The 18,175-nt window shown below is 41.3% G+C and overlaps 1 protein-coding gene across 5 annotated transcripts in view; it reads right to left on the minus strand.

The window, feature by feature from the left end:
* The window catches only part of MEMO1 (mediator of cell motility 1), a 119,228-nt gene extending 108,995 nt beyond the window's left edge, over window positions 1-10,233 (minus strand). Inside the window, exons 1-2 of one of the 5 annotated variants that reach the window (XM_027622922.2) lie at window positions 9,882-10,233; window positions 9,359-9,436 (exon numbers count right to left, since the gene is read on the minus strand). In XM_027622922.2, the coding sequence (XP_027478723.2) occupies window positions 9,359-9,436; window positions 9,882-10,155 (352 nt within the window). In that variant the 5' untranslated portion in view covers window positions 10,156-10,233. Of the gene's footprint in view, window positions 1-1,799; window positions 1,945-9,358 lie in introns of those variants that run through there. The other 4 variants (XM_035728756.1, XM_027622929.2, XM_027622925.2 and 1 more) reach the window with 4 other exon arrangements.
* Window positions 10,234-18,175: the final 7,942 nt, after the last annotated feature.

Raw genomic sequence — 18,175 nt, forward strand, 5'->3', positions numbered from 1 at the left:
TAAATGTGTATGTCAAAGAAAAAACACCCAGGCAAATCTATATAAACTGTGCTGAGACCTCTTTAAGCATTTTCTTTACCTAGCTCCCACAATATCTTATTCTCCACCTAATGAGATGCTTAATCTGTCTTCCTTACGTGATCTCCCTCATCTCCCCAACCTCTTCAGGTTGGAAATGTTTTAAGGCTCAGGTCATGAACTATTTTCTAGCTATTCTCATTCTTGTGGTGATTTCACCCAGGTACTTGGCTTTAAAACCATCCATCTATATAATGATAACTCCCAATTTTACATCTCCAATCTAGGCCTCTCCCCTAAACTCCAGGCTAGGCTCATGTACCCACGTGATTGTATAGTAAACACCTTAAAATTTAGCAAACCAAATTGACTTCCTAACCTGCCTCCCCCAATATTTTTCTAAGTCCTCCCTACCTCAGATGGTAGCAACTCCATTATTGCAATTGCTAAGGGATAAACCTTAAGAAATATCCATGACTCCTGTCTTTCTCTCACACTGCACTTTCAAGTACGGCAGCGAATCCTTTCAGCTCTACCTTCAAACTCTATCCAGTAACCAACCACTTCTTACCCACCTCCACTGCTATTACTCAATCCAAGCCTTTATCATCTCTCACTTGACTACTGCTTTCCTCTCAACTGGTCTCTCTAGTTCTGCCCTTGCCACTGCCTTCACCACTCCCCAAGTCCCAAAATAGCAGTCAAGTGATTCTAGTAAATCTAAATTAGATCATGTCATCAGCTGCTCAAAACCTTCCAAAAGCTGCTCAAGAAAAGTCCTTACAATGGTCTTCAAGACTTATCTGACCACAAAACCTCTGTGCCTCTGCTCCAGCCATTTACTTTTTTTTTTTCTTTTTGTACTTTTAACCTCATATCACACTACTTTGTCCCAGGTCACTTCATACCAGTTGCAAAGGACTCTTCACTGTTCCTCAAACACGCCAAGCCTGCTTTAGCCGCAGGACCTTTGAACTTGCAGTACCCTCAGCCTAAAATTATCTTGGCCCCTAAAATCATCTAGAATGCAAGGCTCACTCTCTCATCTACTTCCATTCTTCACTCAAATGTCACTCAAGTGAAGTTATTTAATGTTACTTAAAATTTCAATGTTATTTAAAAATTGCAAACTTCTCTCCACCCTTAAAAATTCTTTACACACCAGCAAGCTCTGTTTTATTTGCTTTATAATTCTCCCCAGCACTTTCCTGTATCTAACATACTATATATTTTACTTATTTACCTTATTTATTGTCTGTCTCCTCCAAATAGAACATACACTCTAGAGATTTTTGTCTGTTTCATCTCCTGCACAAAACTAGTCCTTAGAGCAGTACCTTTCACACAGAACTCAGTTTATTCAATACTGAATCACTGAATGGTAAATAAAGCCTCTCCAGAAGTGTCAAGTTTTGCCAGGCCCTGGGTGGTTCAGTCGGTTAAGCGTCTGCCTTAGGCTCAGGTCATGATCTCAGGGTCCTGGGATTGAGCCCAGCATCAGGCTCCCCACTCAGAGGGGGTCTGCTTCTCCCTCTGCCCTGCCCCCCCTCTACTCATGCTCTGCTCTCTCTCTTTCTCTCTCTCTCTAATAAATAAAATCTTAAAAAAAAAGTTTTGCTAGACCCAAATCAAATCCTGGGACTAGCCTAATTAAAAAAAAAAAAATCCTTTGTCAGTATTTATATTCTATGAATAATACTCAATATTCATAAGTGTTTTTAGTCACAGTTTTATTATTTTATAATCTAAGATATTTACTTAACAATTATAGAGATGCTTACTGATTCCAAATAATTCTCTCTTACTCCAGATGCACTACAAATAGAAAAAACAGTAGACTTCAGGGGTGCCTGGGTGGCTCAGTTGTTAAGCGTCTGCCTCCGGCTCAGGTTGTGATCCCAGGGTCCTGGGATTGAGCCCAGGATTGGGCTCCCTGCTCAGCGGGAAGCCTGCTTCTCCCCCTGCTTGTGTTCCTTCTCTCGCTTTGTCTCTGTCAAATAAATAAATAAAATCTTTAAAAAAAAACACAAAACACAGACTTCAGCCGGAAGTCCTATGTTCAAATCCTAGCTCACCATTTACCAGTAGCATGACTCAGACAATTTTAGCCTCTTCCAAGTCTTAGTTTCTCATCAATAAGATAGCAAGGAGGGGGTGGATTAAAGCCCAGACTGCCTTACCTATCCTATACCTAATCACAGGATTATTGCAAAAGTCAAAAATACATGAGAAAATGCTTTATAAACCATAAATTATATACAAGTGTGAGTTAAACGTCAAAAGTTTGAGGAAAAACCTGAGATGGAACAGAAAAGTTCAATGTTTGGGAGAGTATATCTCACCATACCTCTCTGGAGTCAGACTGGCTCCCTGGAGTTGACTCTTCCACTTACTACACCTTAAACAAGTTACTCAACCTCTCTGAGTCATTGTTTCCACATCCATAAATGGAGATAATACCAACCTTGTAGCGTCCTTTTGAGGATTACAGCTTATATACGAATATATGTAATGTACCTATGGAATAAGCTTAATGAAGGACATTTTTGTTATTCATCTTGGTCTTTCAAATGGACAAAAATCCAAAAACAGATATATACAAACTACACCATGGGATTAGGAAAGAAGATGATTTTGATTTGGAAATTATATGAGAAAAAAGAAGGAAAGTGAGAAAGAGCCAGAGGTAATCAAGCAATAATCTCAATAGTTTGCCTATTAAACTTGTTCTTCCTTTGTCTTGCCTTTCTCCAAGTAAAACAGCAGGATGAAATGCAAAGAAAAATCAGCATACAAAACACCGTATTTAATAATCTAAAAATGTTAATTTTATTTATTTTTTTAAAAAGATTTTATTTATTTACTTGACAGAGAGAGATACAGCGAGAGAGGGCACATAAGCAAGGCGAGTGGGAGAGGGAGAAGCAGGCTTCCTGCTGAGCAGGGAGCCCGATGCGGGGCTCGATCCCAGGACCCCGGCATCATGACCTGAGCTGAAGGCAGATGCTTAACCAACTGAGCCACCCAGACATCCCTAAAAATGTTAATTTTAAAACTAAATATTATATAATCTCTCTTCTTCAAAGAACATTTTTACTAGTCAGTTTTTCAATTTCTCACACACGGGGATGTATTTTGACACTTGAAAATCAAGGCACATATCACAAAAATAAAACAATTGTGGTTTTCCAACTACAGAACCGTGATATATTTTATTAAATGTTTAGAAATATGGCAAAATGAATGAAAACAACTCAAAAAGTAAAAGTGCAATTAAGATATAGATCATACAAACATTTCAAGAATGTTCTTTGAAATCATTTGACTTTGATATATTTCCTCAATTCTAGGACACCAGTAATTATAAGATGTACCACCAATATAACAATCATTTTTGGGGGGAGGAGCCCCCACATTAAATACATACTTGGATACAAATAGCTAACTTAGATAAACCAATTTCAAAAACATTAAAATGTAATGTATTCTTCTGGGATGCTGAAAATGTTCTATTTCTGGATCTAAAGGGCAGGTTAGAGTATGTTAAATTTGTGAATATTTATCAAACTGTACACTTGTATACTTTTCCTGTATCTACATTTAGTTCAACAAAAAAATTTATGTCATGTACCTACTCCATACACATACAGCTATCAACTAAATGAATTCTTGATCTAAACATGAGAGGTAAAGACAGCTTTTAAAAGAAAACATTGAAAAGTAACTTCATGACATTGATACAGGCAGAGATTTCATAAATGGAAACAAAAAAGCACTAACCAATTGATAAACAGGACTTCTTTAAGATTAAGCACTTTGATTCACCAAAACACCAAGATCCTGAAAGAGCTAGCTACAGAGTAGAATATACCTGCAATGCATATACCCAAAAAGACTATAACCAAAATATGTAAAGAACTACAAATCGATATGAAAAAAGTAAACATCCTAATAGAAAAAGGGCAAAAGGCTTAACAGATACTTCACAAAACCAGAAATCCAAATGGGCAATAATACGGGGTCCCTAATATGAAAAGGTGCTCAACCTCATTAGTCATCAGGAATATAAAATTAAAACTATAATGCAATACTATTACACACCAGTCCAGAATAACTAAAAATAAAAAGACTGACAATAATAAGTGCTGACAAAGATGCAGAACAACTAGAACTCTCATACACTGGTGGTAGGAGTATAAATTTGTAAAAACCACTTTCCAAAACTTTAGCAGAATCTACTAAAAATAAACATACCATAACCATGACTTAATAATTCCACTCTAAGGTATACAACCAATAAAAATGCATATACATGTTCCCCCCGCAAAAAAGTACAAAAATGTTCATTGCAGGGGCACCTGGGCGGCTCAGTCGGTTAAGCATCTGACTCTTGATCTCAGCTCAGGTCTGGATCTCAGGGTCATGAGTTCAAGCCCTGCATTGGGCTCCATGCCCACACTGGGTATGCAGCCTACATACATACATAAATATGTTCCTTTTGACAAAACAACCAAATGTCCACCAACAGTAGAATGGATAAGTTATGGTATATTCACATAACAGAATACAGCAATGAGAAGAAACAAACTACAACACAATAAGTGTTAATCTCGTAATTGTAATGCTGTGCAGAAGCAGCTCAAATTCAGATATACTTTATGATTCTATTTCACGTAGAGTTCAAAAACAGACAAAACTTTTCTACTGTTAGAATACAAGGAACACAGTAAGGGTTGGGGATTCCAGTACTGATATGTTTCTTGAGCTGTGTGCTGATTACATAAATGTGCTTATTTTGTGAAAATTCATCTAGTTGTACACTTTCCTATATGAATGTCACACTTCTTTAAAAATCTTAGATAAAATGGGGTCCCAACTGGTGATTCAGGATTTCTAATCCTTTCCCACCAGCAACATTCTTCACCCATACTATACTCAGAGATTTAACTAGCAATGGTCCTTTATCACCACCACCGCCCTTAAGGATTGAAACAATCAATATCTTTGTTCCTATTTACTTTATGCCAAGCACTTTAACATTCAGTCACTCAAATACTTATTGAATACCTACTATGTACAAAATCTGGGCTGAGTACTTAAGGTACACAAAATGAGCAAGACATTGTTCCTAGCCTCAAGGAGTTCTTAACCTTATAGAAGACCACACATACAGGGGGGCACCTGGATGGTTCAGTCAGTTAAGCATCTAACTCTTGGTTTCGGTTCAGGTCATGATCTCATGGGTCATGAGCAGGGAGTCTGCTTGAGATTCTCTCCCTCTACCCCTCCCCTCACTCACATGCACACTGTCTCCCTCTTTCTCTCTCTAAAATAAATAAATAAATCTTAAAAAAAAAGAAGACAACCACACATACAGATAACCAAATGAATGTACAGAGATACACATAGAACATTATGGAAGTACAAAAGGAACAGCGAAAACAGCCTGGGAGAGGTCAGGCATCAGGACAGCCCTCGTGGAGGTATGAACACCTGAGTCTTTAAAAGGGTAGGAATTATCCAAGCAAAGTGCATTCCAACAGAGCAAAGAGCTTGAGTAAAAAAAGCACAGTGTATTTAAAGAAACAATTGCAGTGGCTACATGGTAAAAACAAGCACTGGGATGGGGTTAAGAAGGAGTTGGCCAAAGAGATAGGAGGATGCCAAGTCATGAAGAAACTCAGACCTTTTCCAACAGGCAAGATGGGTCAGTGAGATTTATGCAAAGGAATTAGTGGTCAGACAGATTATTCAGGGAGCGATGTAGAGGATGAACTGAAGGAGGATAAGGCTGGCAGAAAGAAGGCTGGTTAGGACGCAGTTATAACTGTCTTGACAGAAGATAATAAGAGCCTGAAATGAAATAAAAGCTATAATAAATATAGAGAAAATACCGAGTACAGATACATTATGCTGCTGGTCTAGAGATCACACTTTGAGAACCACTAGCCTATGCTAGAGGTCAGCATATTTTTCTGTAAAGGGCCAAATAACAAACATTTTAGGCTTTATGGGCCACAGGCGGTTTCTACTGCACTTCTCGGTTTATGCTTGTTTTTTAAACCCTTTGAAAATTAAAAACCGTTCTTAGCTAGTAGACTTGACCAAGATAAAGGCCGCAGGCTGGATCTGGGCTGTGGGCATAGTTCGTTGATCCCTGCTATACACAGGTAAAGAAGTGAGGATTAACCTTCCTAGGAGATTAAAATGCTACTCCCATATTAGTTCCCTACTCAGAAACTTCTCCCTTAGTCCTGACTGCCTACTGAATAAGTCAAATCACTACGATGCATAGCACTCATAGGCATCCGTACTCTCTAGCACCAACATACTACTCCAGTCTCAAGAACTATACCCCAGTCTGAACCTTCCATTCTTATTAAATTGACCTACTTACATTATTTGCCTCTGTATGTTGTGGTGTTCCCCAATGTTCTTTTCTAGTCTCTAACCTACCTGAATACCATTCCTTCAAAGCACAACTCAAATCCTACCCTGAAGTGATTCCATAATCCTCAGAACTCCTAAAAACACTATCTCAATTTATCCAAAATTTATTTGCTGTCTTATGACTTACTTCAAATAAACTGTAAATTCTTTGAGAACAGGGAATAATTTATACTTCTATCAAAAGATCTAGCATATAACAAGAGATAAATAAACGTGAAGACCTACATGTATATACATACGTAACATATATACTTACACACAAACACTTTTTTTTTTCCTGAGCTAGCTATGTAACTGAAGCAAATGTGATTTCACCCTTACTTATAACAGTAACCGAATACTTTAATTCTATGGACATGATCTGAATGCTGTAGGAAGGATAGAATGACAATCCACAATCACATCTGTCTCTCCTATTACTCAAGTTTTTAGGGCTAGTTCACTAGGGGAAACAATAACACAAGTAAAATTTTTCCAATGGTCAGTGTTATCAACGTAGGTACACTGGGATAATGTTAAATAAGTTACTAGACCAAGTCAAAGTTTACTTACCTATTTTTACTTCACTTATTTTTAAAATACAAAATAACCTTTTACAACTACATTGCTTTAAATTCACCCTTTATTATTACTTAAGTTTAAAATCACACATATAGACACACACACACACGCCACACATGCTTTGAATTTTTTTAACAATAACATTCTCTATAACAATTCACATTATCAAAATGGCATTACTGATTTCATTGAGAATTTAGGGAAATAAGATTGCATTTCAAATTTTTAAGAGAATAGTCCATTTTAGGAATTGTTGAATCACTATACTGTACACCTGAAACTAATAAAACACTGTAAAAAAAATTGTGCTTACACCAAAAGAAAAAGAAAATAGTTCACTTTCATTCACTACTAATAAATAGCTGTAATCAGAGAATGTTTTGAGCTGGATTAAAGGTTTCTTCTTATAATTGAGAACATTACTGAAGACGTCTTTTCAAGTCCAGTGTGAACCATGTCTTATTTTACTACCCTAAGAATATTCAAGAATCTATAAAAATTCCTCCAGAATCATTTGCCCAAATTTCAAGGCAAACTACATAAAAAAGTATAAAACACTTCTAGAAAGATACAGAAAACAAAACCAAAAGAAATAAATCAAAAGATGGCCATGAAAGTGAAAACTGAGACTTTCTAACCCTTCAGAACACATTGAAGGAAGCAGCTTAGTGACTTGTAACCCAGAAAAGACAATTATGCATTGATAAATTGAATATTAATAATGCACTTAATGGAGGACAAGCCCAGGAGCCAGGGACTCCCATTTCTCAATTCCTGTTCTGCCACTGGCTAGTACAGAGTCTTGGGCACATCCCCATAGGTTAAACAAGAAAAGCTTTACTGACATTCTCAGGCTGTGGGAATTGATTAAATGTTTATGAAGTACTTTAGGACCATGACGGAAAGCCAAATATCATTTGCTTAGTACAAAACGACAGCTACCTGTTAGGCTTGCAAATCCAATCATTATGATTCTTTTTTGTCTTCTTAACATAGCAAATCTTCAGTAAGTCAGTAAAGTGCATGTATTTATGAGCCCGTTTAGTAACTTCAGAGAAATGAATTTTCTTCCAAATCTTTGTTGTCTCACAAACCATGTCACTACCCAACCCAACTATTTGCAAAAGGAAATATGATGCGATCCACATTAAAGTTAGGTCCAGCTATTGATAAGCCAATACCAAATGACTGAAAACTACTAGGAATCACAGTGGAACTTTCTTTGTTAACTTACCAGAAATGTGACTCCTGAAAGTAATCCCAGAAAACAGTCGTCCTAACAAAACGTTTATTAAAGGGAAAGTCCGTAGGCTTTCTTACATAAAGAGCTCTAAAATGTTTGTAGACAGTGTCGACAGAAGACTAAATTCGCTCAGACCCTAATCTAATTCGTTAGGTAGTTCCAGCACCTGCTTGGTGTTGAGCGACTGGAGACTGGTGAGCCTGCCGAGCAAAAGTGCTGATGCCATCTCCAGCTGCCCCTTTCCGTGAATGACAGTAACAATGAAAACACTGACAAAAGAGCTGGGAGGCCACCCCAAGCCACTGCTTGGCAATACTTCTACCCTACCCCCAGCATACACGAGCTACAAAACCCAGAAAAGGCCCTCCTGCAACGGATCTCACAGGCGGAGACCCTGTCTCTAGTGTGGCAACGGGAAAAAGTACTACCCTGCACTCCTTTCCAGACAGCTGAGCACCTTAAAGGTGAGGGGAACGCTGCCTCTTTCTAAACTGCCAGCGGAAGAGGGAGAAGACTTCCTCGCAGGAGACGGGTGAGCAGAATCGGCCGTGCACACTGCCAGACCGAGAACTGCCCGGGTCGCGGGCGCCTCTCGGACCGCCGGCGGGGAGCAACCGCGAGCACTGGAACGCGCGTCCCTCCCTCGGCTCCGGGTGGGGGAAGCCGGGCTCGGGCGCCGGGCAAACCGTCCTCCCGGGGGTGGCAGCGCTCGGCCGCCCGCTTCCCGGGAGCTGGAGGAGGCGACAAGTAGGCTCGGGTCCGGGAGCACCGGGAGCACATTCTTGCCTCGAGCCTGGTCCCGAGGGAGGGCACATGCTGCCAAGGCGGTGACTCTCCCTCTCGCCCAACTCCGGGGTGAGCGAGAGGGCGGCCGACCCCGGGATGCCCGGCGGGATGCCACCCGGGTGGGGGAGGCGGCGAGGTCGGCCTCCGGGCCGCTCCCTCCCCACGCGGTCCGCGGCAGGCGGCCGTCCGCGCCCTCGTCCCTCCCGCCGCCGCGCGGGGCCGGGCCGCCGACCTCGGCCGGCCGGGCGCGGGGCCAGGCGGCGGCGGCGGGCTGACGGGCCGGCCGGCCTGGGGCCCTACCTGAGGCTGTGTACCAGCTCCCGGCGTGACTGGCTTCCCGGCAGACCACTCGGTTGGACATCTTGGTGCCTGTGCCGCCTATGGTGCACGAGGATGAATGAGGAGGCGGCGGCGGCGGCGGCAGGAGCGGCTCCGCGAGGGGACGAGACACCGCGGGCCCAGCCCAGGAGGAGGCGGCAGCGGGGAGGGGATCAGCCCGGCCCAGGAGGAGGAGGAAGAGGAGGAGGCGGCGGCCCAGGAGGAGGAGATGGCAGCCGGGGCGGTGGCGGCGGCAGCAACAATCACCACAAACTCCGGCCACCGCCGGAAGATGGGGCCCGCGGCGGCTTCACCGAAGCCCGGAAAGCCCTGGCCCCGGCCCCCGGACTCGCCGCTGCTCCCCAGCCGCGGCTGGTTCCGCCGAGCCGCCCCCACGGCCCCCTCCCCTCCCAGCTGGCCTCCCCGAGCCACCGCCGGTGACCCCACCCCCGTGACTCCGCGCCCGCCCCCTCCCCCCACCCCCCGCGGGACTCCCCGCACCCACCCCCACCCCCGGCAGGGCCCTCCTGCCCGCCCGGCCGCTGGCCCGCGGGCCCCGCCCCGCCCCGCTCCTCCTCCAGCCGCGCGGCGAGGTTAACGGCGGAAACCGGACAGGCCAGACGGCATCTGGGGTCGGGCGGCCCCGCGAGGAGGCAGCGGCGGCTACAGCTCCGCTCACACAAAAGCCCAGGGCCGGGGCCTGAACCGGGGAAGGCAGACCCAGAGAAGAGCCAACGCTTCCTTACTCGCCACTCTAACGGGTCCTGCCCACTGAGCATGCCCAGCAGCCGCTGCCAGGCCCGCCGAGGAATCTCAACGTGCACGCTCCGCTCTCCGGGGTTTAGCGGCAGCAGAGGCTGGGGGGGGGGGGGGGGGGAGCGGGGGGGGGGAGCAGGACGCAGCCGCAGGGCAAGCCCCCTCCCCCAGCCAACTTCCTTAAATGAAGAGCACCGAGGGCACGGCGATGCGGCTTTCCACGAGGACAGTCTAGCTTGTCCTCTCCGACCTCATCATACACACGAATCTTTGCTGGCTTCACACCCCCAAGGTTTCACTCCTAGGGATGCAAGCCTGTGGCCACGTTGAGAAGTTCATTTGTAGAAACAGGCACACCTTAGTGTGCCTGTGGTCCCCGCAAATGCTAGTTTTTGCTTCACTGGGCCACTTTTACCACCTAATCTTGGCTTTGACACTGTAAACATTTATCTTGTTTCATTTTATACGGACGTAGGTGCATTGTCTTAACCCCCTAATTAGATTCAAGTGTGATATAGCTAGCCTGTAATTCTCATCTGTGAAGAGGGGATAATATATTCAAGGGGTGTCCCTAGGATTACAAGAGTTAATAAATGTAGAGCCTGACAGTATGCATACAACAAACATTACTTCCAACCCTTCCTTCTCTTATAAATCCCAGTATTTCACATTAGTGTCAGGAACAAAGAATTCCTTTAAAATTATATAAGAATCACAGGAAAGTAGGATATCTTGGACCTCGGAGGAAGTGTTGTTATGAAGTAGATCATTCCAAAACTGGACAGAAAGAGAAACTTGCATGTCTTCAATGAAAGATTTAAGGTTAGAACCATAAAATTCTTATATCTGAATTTCATACTAAACATCGTTGGTAGAGTTCAAAGCAGGTATCTGGCTGCCTAATACTCAAGTTTCCCTAGTGCCATAAGATATATTTTTTTAGGGGCGCCTGGGTGGCTCAGTCATTAGGCGTCTGCCTTCAGCTTAGGTCATGATCCCAGGGTCCTGGGATCGGGCCCCACATCGGGCCCCGCATCGGGCTCCCCGCTCGGCAGGAAGCCTGCTTCTCCCTCTCCCACTCCCCCTGCTTGTGTTCCTGCTCTCGCTATCTGTCAAATAAAATCTTTAAAATATATATATATATATACATATATATATATATTTTTTTTTTTTTTTTAATTTACTATCCTGTTCCCACCCCTCCTCCAACTTTTTCAACCTTAAGCCCCAAGGATCTTGTGTGAGATCCCAGGCCTAAAAGCCTGGTCAATTACTGGAATACTTCTGGCTTTCACACCTTTTTCTACACAGTTATTAAATATCCACTGACATGTATTTCTTTACTCAAATTTTAACCCTCTCACTTCACCACTAACCTGCCGAAATATTACATATTATGCAGAAAAAAAAAAGATGTGCCAAATAGTCGATTTAAAGATAACAAAAAGGAGGGTTGCAGCTAATTCCACGGAACTCTTCCTGGAGCCCCAAAAGTCAGTGGTAAATGATGGCATGGTAAACTGGTAAACTTTTCACCATAAATTTCAAGAAAAGGAAAACTGTTGATATGGTTGATGTGGCATTGATAAGCAGTGATAGCTTTTGAAGTTAATGATTCCTGATTCTGTTTCTATACCCAAAAAAAGGATGGAAGGAACACTGAATACAATGAACTTCATACTTCAGGCTGGTCAAATTAGAAAATCAGATTTGAGTCATGTCTCTCTGTCCCTCACCAGCAGTGATCATGGGCATCTCATATGTAACCTTTTCAAGCCTCAGTCTTCTCATCTGTGAAATGCAAAGAGTAATAATATCTAACTCACAGACTTGCTGGAAGAATCATTAAGTAAAGTGAAAATATTCTGAAAACAATTTATAAGCTGTTCTTTGTTTCTTCTTATCATTATCCTCTGCTCCTAGCAACAATCCTAGGACTCATTCCAAACTAGTAACCTAATTTAAATTTAAGCTTCCTCCCTATGAAAATGCTCTACAGGAGGCTTCTTTCCCCAAAGGATTTTTCTTACTGGTCAAACTCAGCAAAGACCAAAATGCCAAGAAAAGTGAAAGGTGTTGCTGTTGTTGTTTTAAGATTTTGTTTATTTATTTGACAGAGACACAGTGAGAGAGGGAACACAAGCAGGGGGAGTGGGAGAGGGAGAAGCAGGCCTCCCGCAGGAGGGAGCCCAATGCAGGGCTCCATCCCAGGACCCTGGGATCATGACCTGAGCCAAAGGCAGACACTTAATGACTGAGCCACCCAGGCGCCCCAAAAAGTGAAAGGTTAAAAAATCTATTATCTCTAGAATGCTCTCAGTATATCCCATCATTATTCCCTCTGTCATCTTTTTTTAGCTACCTTATTCAAGGATAGACTCTTGAAAGAAATATGTTGAAACTATTCACTTACCTCCCCTAAATTAATGGAGACCCATATAACGCAAAATACTCATTTCATATCCCAGGAGAAGCCTATTTGGTAATATGTACAATTCCCATATTATTAACAATTTCCATAATATCCACCAGGGATTTGGGTTTGACACTCCATAAACATCAGTCATAGCAAAAGGTAAGGAGGAATTCCTTACTAATAAGAGTCCCTATAAAGCAGACTTTAATAAATAAAGCACCACTAGTCCCAGAAACCAACATATGTTCTGAAAAAGCATGTCCTATATTCACTGCATCAGTCTATATTAACAAACAACTAGCACAACCACGATATCCATCAATATGAGACTTGTTATATTGGCACCCATTAAAAAGAATAAGCTCTAAAAAAGAGCCAAAAAAAAAAAAAAAACAAGGCAGGTTGCAGAACAATATGTAAAGCATGCTACCATTTGTGTAAAAATGAATACTTTAAAAAAAATTTTTTTTTGCATATACACAGAATACTTCTGGAAGAAAACACAATAAATTGGTAAAAGTACTTGTTTAGGTGGCTGAGGTGCAAGGATGCACAAAAGATTTAAAGTTTTGTGTATCTTTGGAATTTTGTGCCATACACATATGGTACCTCCACACACACACAATACATCTTTAGGCTTGATTTTTGGAATCCACATGGCAATATTAAATTGACCATTTTTATAATTTACTTTTCCACAGCAGACAGCTTGAGGAGTCCACTAATTACTAAAAGCCCTATATCCAAAAAATATTCTAGAATAAAACCACAGAGTTTTGAAAAAATCAAAGTTGAGAGACGAGTTTAGCATAAAGATACTCTTTTGATTTCAATTAAAACTGGCACTCTAGGGCGCCTGGGTGGCTCAGTTGGTTAAGCGACTGCCTTTGGAGCGACTGCCTTCGGCTCAGGTCATGATCCTGGAGTCCCGGGATGGAGTCCCACATGTCTGCTTCGCCCTCTGACCCCCCCCCCATGTGCTCTCTCTCTCATTCTCGCTCTCTCAAATAAATAAATAAAATCTTTAAAAAAAAAAAAAAACTGGTACTCTAAGAAAGACAAATACCATTATGATTTCACTTACATGTAGAATCTAAAAAACAAATGAATAAATAAAAAAGCAGAAACAGACCCATAAATACAGAGAACAAACTGGTGGTTGCCAGAGGGGAGTGGAGGTGGGGAGGGGGCGGGGTATGACCAAAAATTGGTGGAGAGTGGGAAGTGCATCTTCCAGTTATGGAATGAATAAGTCACAGGGTTGAGAGGTACAGCATAGGGAATACAGTCAATGGTATTGTAATAGCGTTGTATGGTGACAGATGGTAGCTACACTTGTGAGCACAGCATAACTTACAGAGTTATTGAATCACTATGTTGTAAACCTGAAACTAATGTAACATTGTGTCAACTATACTTCAAATAAAAAAAAAAAAAAAAAACTAGGGCACCTGGGTGGCTCAGTTGGTTGGGCGACTGCCTTCGGCTCGGGTCATGATCCTGGAGTCCCGGGATCGAGTCCCGCATCGGGCTCCCTGCTCAGCAGGGAGTCTGCTTCTCCCTCTGACCCTCTTCCCTCTCGCGCTATCTCTCATTCTCTCTCTCTCAAATAAATAAATAAATAAAATAAAAAAATAAAAAAATAAAAAAAACTAGGGGCGCCTGGGTGGCTGAGATGGTTAAGCGTCTGCCTTCAGCTCAGGTCATGATCTCAGAGTCCTGGGATCAAGTCCCGTCTCCAGCTCCCTGCTCACTGGGGAGTCTCCTTCTCCCTCTCCCTCTGCCTCTGCCGCTCCTGCTTGTGCGCTCTCTCTCTCTCAAATAAATAAAATCTTAAAAAAAAAAACTGGTACTCTAGTGTCAAGTTTGCCCTTCCATTATAAGCCAAACTTAATAAGTAATATTTATTAAACACTTAACTATGTATCTGACACTGAGCTAAGTACATATTTAGTGATTCTTATTAAGATAAAAATTTGTTCACTTCCAATTTTTTTGAATAAATTTTATAAAACTTTTTTCATATTTATTGTTAATATTATTTAGAATCCTCAGAAATGAAATAGCAGAGTTAAAAGATTTTTAAGTTGGGCACCTGGGTGGCTCAGTTGGTTAAGCGGCTGCTTTCGGCTCAGGTCATGATCCCAGCGTCCTGGAATCGAGCCCCGCATCGGGCTGCCTACTCAGCAGGGAGTCTGCTTTTCCCTCTCCCACTCCCCCTGCCTGTGTTCCCTCTCTCGCTGTCTCTCTGTCAAATAAATCAATAAAAAATCTTTAAAAAAAAAGGTTTTTAAGTTTTTTTAAAAGGCTGATAAGAGTTGTTTTTTTTTTTTTAAAGAAAATTCTTATTCATTACTGCCTGGCCCTTTTATATCTGGTGACCTATTTTCCACTATTATATTACTTTCCTACTTTCCTAATTTAAATGTAGAGATTTTTAAGTAAATAGATTCTCAGTGATAGCCATTTACAGCTTTCAACTTCATCCCTCATTTCTACAGTCTGATGATAGGTATCAGGCCTCCAATTTGTTAATGCCTTTTTGGAATCCAGTCCAGAAAAATATCTGGCTATAATATCTTATGCTATCCTTACCACCATTCTATCATGTTTCTAACGGAAGTTATCAATCTTAAAATCCCACTATACCTTCTCCTAAATAAAATTTAAGCAAAGGTTCAATATTCTTCCCATAGGATCATCAGAATTGAGTAGACAATGTTGTCATTCTATCCAAATCATTTTTCTTTTTTTCAATTCAAGGTCTCTATTTCCTCTACTTATCTATGCCTGACTTGCTCTAGTGGTCCTCCCATTAACCTACCTACCAACGTAATTCAAGAATTCACTCTATAATATATAGGACTTTCTACTCTATTTCTGTATTTGTTTACTGAACAATAACCTATCCATTAAGCATTCAAAGGGTAGGAATGGTTTCTATAATACAATTGCCAGCTACATGTAAAATACCTCATCAAAGTATAGAGAAATTTGCTTAACTGGTTTCTATTTCACCAGCTTACTGGAGTAAGTGATGTTCTCCATTCCCATGGTATAATAAAGTTGAACTCATAAGCTTATAGACTACACTTTTTAGGAAACTCTCACATGATTGCAGACTCCTCCCCAGGTTTGTGTGCATAACTAACAAAGGTCAATAGTGTTCTCCAGCTTACTTAGGCCAGTTGCACTAGGTACTACCATTACATAATTTAATTAAATATTATATAAACCAATGAAATACAAACACATAATGCAAAAGGTGTACACAAATTAGGTGGAATGCTTTGGAAAGATTAAGTAAAAACTGTCAAATTAGAGTCAGGTAAGACGACTGAAGGCTGGAGAAAAAAATCATGAAAAAAGCATAGGATTCTACAAATTACTGCTTAAGTGTCTAAAAGCATATTCTACTCTCAAAAAAACTTGAGACTGAAATGTGCAGACCATACATTACAGGAGTGGTTTGAGGAAGAAAAATGATAAAGAATTCCAATCAGAGAACCCAATCCCAGAGAAAAGATTGGAACAATTAACAAGTTAATACAGATTAACATGTTTAAGTTTTAAAAAAACCGTTCAGTGTCATTTATGATTTCCTACCATGACTCACTTTTTCATCAACCAACTAGATAAAAGGGCTTCTACTATACACACGAGAGCAGACTGATTTTCCCCCAAAGAAACATTTTAAGCACACTTGAGAGCATTAGAGCAGAGGGTAATATAGCATTAAGGAAAAGTAATAGGGCATTAAGCTGGCTTTGAATCCCTGCCCCAAAGTTATTTCCCCTATAACCTTGAGCAACTTAACAAAATCTCACTTTCCTCATCTAAAAATGAGGTATTAAAATTAAACGTACCTCACAGGGCTTTGAGGATTATACAATTCATATAATTTAGCATGGTGCCTAGCACATGATAAGTGTTCAGTTAAGTAGCATGTGTATTGCCAGCAAAAGATATGCCTATTCTCAGCTGTCCCTTTAAAAAGTATCAATTTCAAGATTGAGTAATTTAAGTCCCAACTCAAAGATAATAGAACACTAGAAGTAATGCAGCACTAGGCAGAATACTACATTACTTCTAAGTGATCTTAACCAAGGGGTCTATCAGAATGCCTTAAAGAGTTTTTGTCAAATTCAGAAGCCAGGCTCTATCACAATTTAATCAGGCTCTCCAGGGCTCTTTATATATGAAATATATATGAAAAGTTCCCCAAGTGGCTCTGATGTGAATCACGGATGAAGAACTGCTGTAAGATGATAAACTATTGATGCTTTAATAAAAAATTACCCAATTAGTACTTAATCAAATGTTAAAATATCACAAAAAAGACTTGGGCAGATTAATGTAGGAGTTAGCCAAATAACCAAAATGCATCTGATGGAATTAGTATTTATGGAAACTACTTTATAAGCAAGAGATCCCAATCTTTGCAGGTTTTTCCTATGCAAATTATATAGATCTGCAATTTTAAATCAAAACCATGTCCCCTCCTCACATGCATCACTCATACTGAAATAAGCTTTTCTTGTATTAAAGTGAACTATAAGACATACCTCATGAGCATACCTCATACTTCAACTTTGTCTTCACATGTTTAGCTTGGACACACATCTTTAATGTCTTTTTTTTTTTTCTTTTTAAGATTTTGACAGAGAGAGACACAGCGAGAGAGGGAACACAAGCAGGGGGAGTGGGAGAGGGAGAAGCAGGCCCCCCATGGAGCAGGGAGCCCGACGCAGGGCTCGATCCCAGGACCCTGGGACTATGACCTGAGCCGAAGGCAGACGCTCAACGACTGAGCTACCCAGGCGCCCCAGGGTTTCTTTCTTTTTTTTTAAGTAAACTCTATGCCCAATGTGGGGCTCAAACTCATGATCCTGAGATCAAGAGCTGCCTGCTACCAACTGAGCCAGCCAGGTGCCCCCAAAACAGGGTTTCTCCAACCTTAGCACTGACTGATATTTTGAACTGGATAATTCTTGTGGATGGGTGGGGAATGCAGGTTGTCCTGTGTATTGTAAAATATTTAGCAGCATTCCTGGTCATTACCCACTAGATGCCAGTAGAACTCCACCTTACTTCACTAGTGACACCCAAAATGTTTCTACACATTGCCAATGTCCTCTGGAGTGAGAGGGCAGTCATTCCCCACTAAGAACCGCTTCTCTTAATATTCTTCCTGCCTGGCTTTCTTCAGACAGTTTTCTTTTTTCTGAGCTAATGAGTTATCTTAATTTTTTCATACAGGACAAAGTAAGCAGACCCCAAAAAAAGGACTGGCTGGTGTTTTTTATTGCCAAAAGAAGCAATAAAGATGTGAACTCGCATCGTACTTCTCACGTAGCTATCAGCAACATATTCAGAACTGGGTTTGAATGCCATTCAAGCACTTACCAGCAGTGTGGTCTTTAACAAGTCACTTTACCTCTCCAAATGTTTCATCTGCAAAATGGGAATAACAATATCTACTTTGTAGAGTTGCTATATTAAAGATAATTTAAGGAAAATAGTACTTATGCCTGATACATAGAATTGCAATAAAAGACAGCTATTATTATATTACTACCATAAAGGTTTATAGCAATGAAGGATATTGCACACCCTCCACAATGCTT

The sequence above is a fragment of the Zalophus californianus genome, chromosome 8 (assembly GCF_009762305.2).
Source record: "Zalophus californianus isolate mZalCal1 chromosome 8, mZalCal1.pri.v2, whole genome shotgun sequence".
NCBI lineage: Eukaryota > Metazoa > Chordata > Mammalia > Carnivora > Otariidae > Zalophus > Zalophus californianus.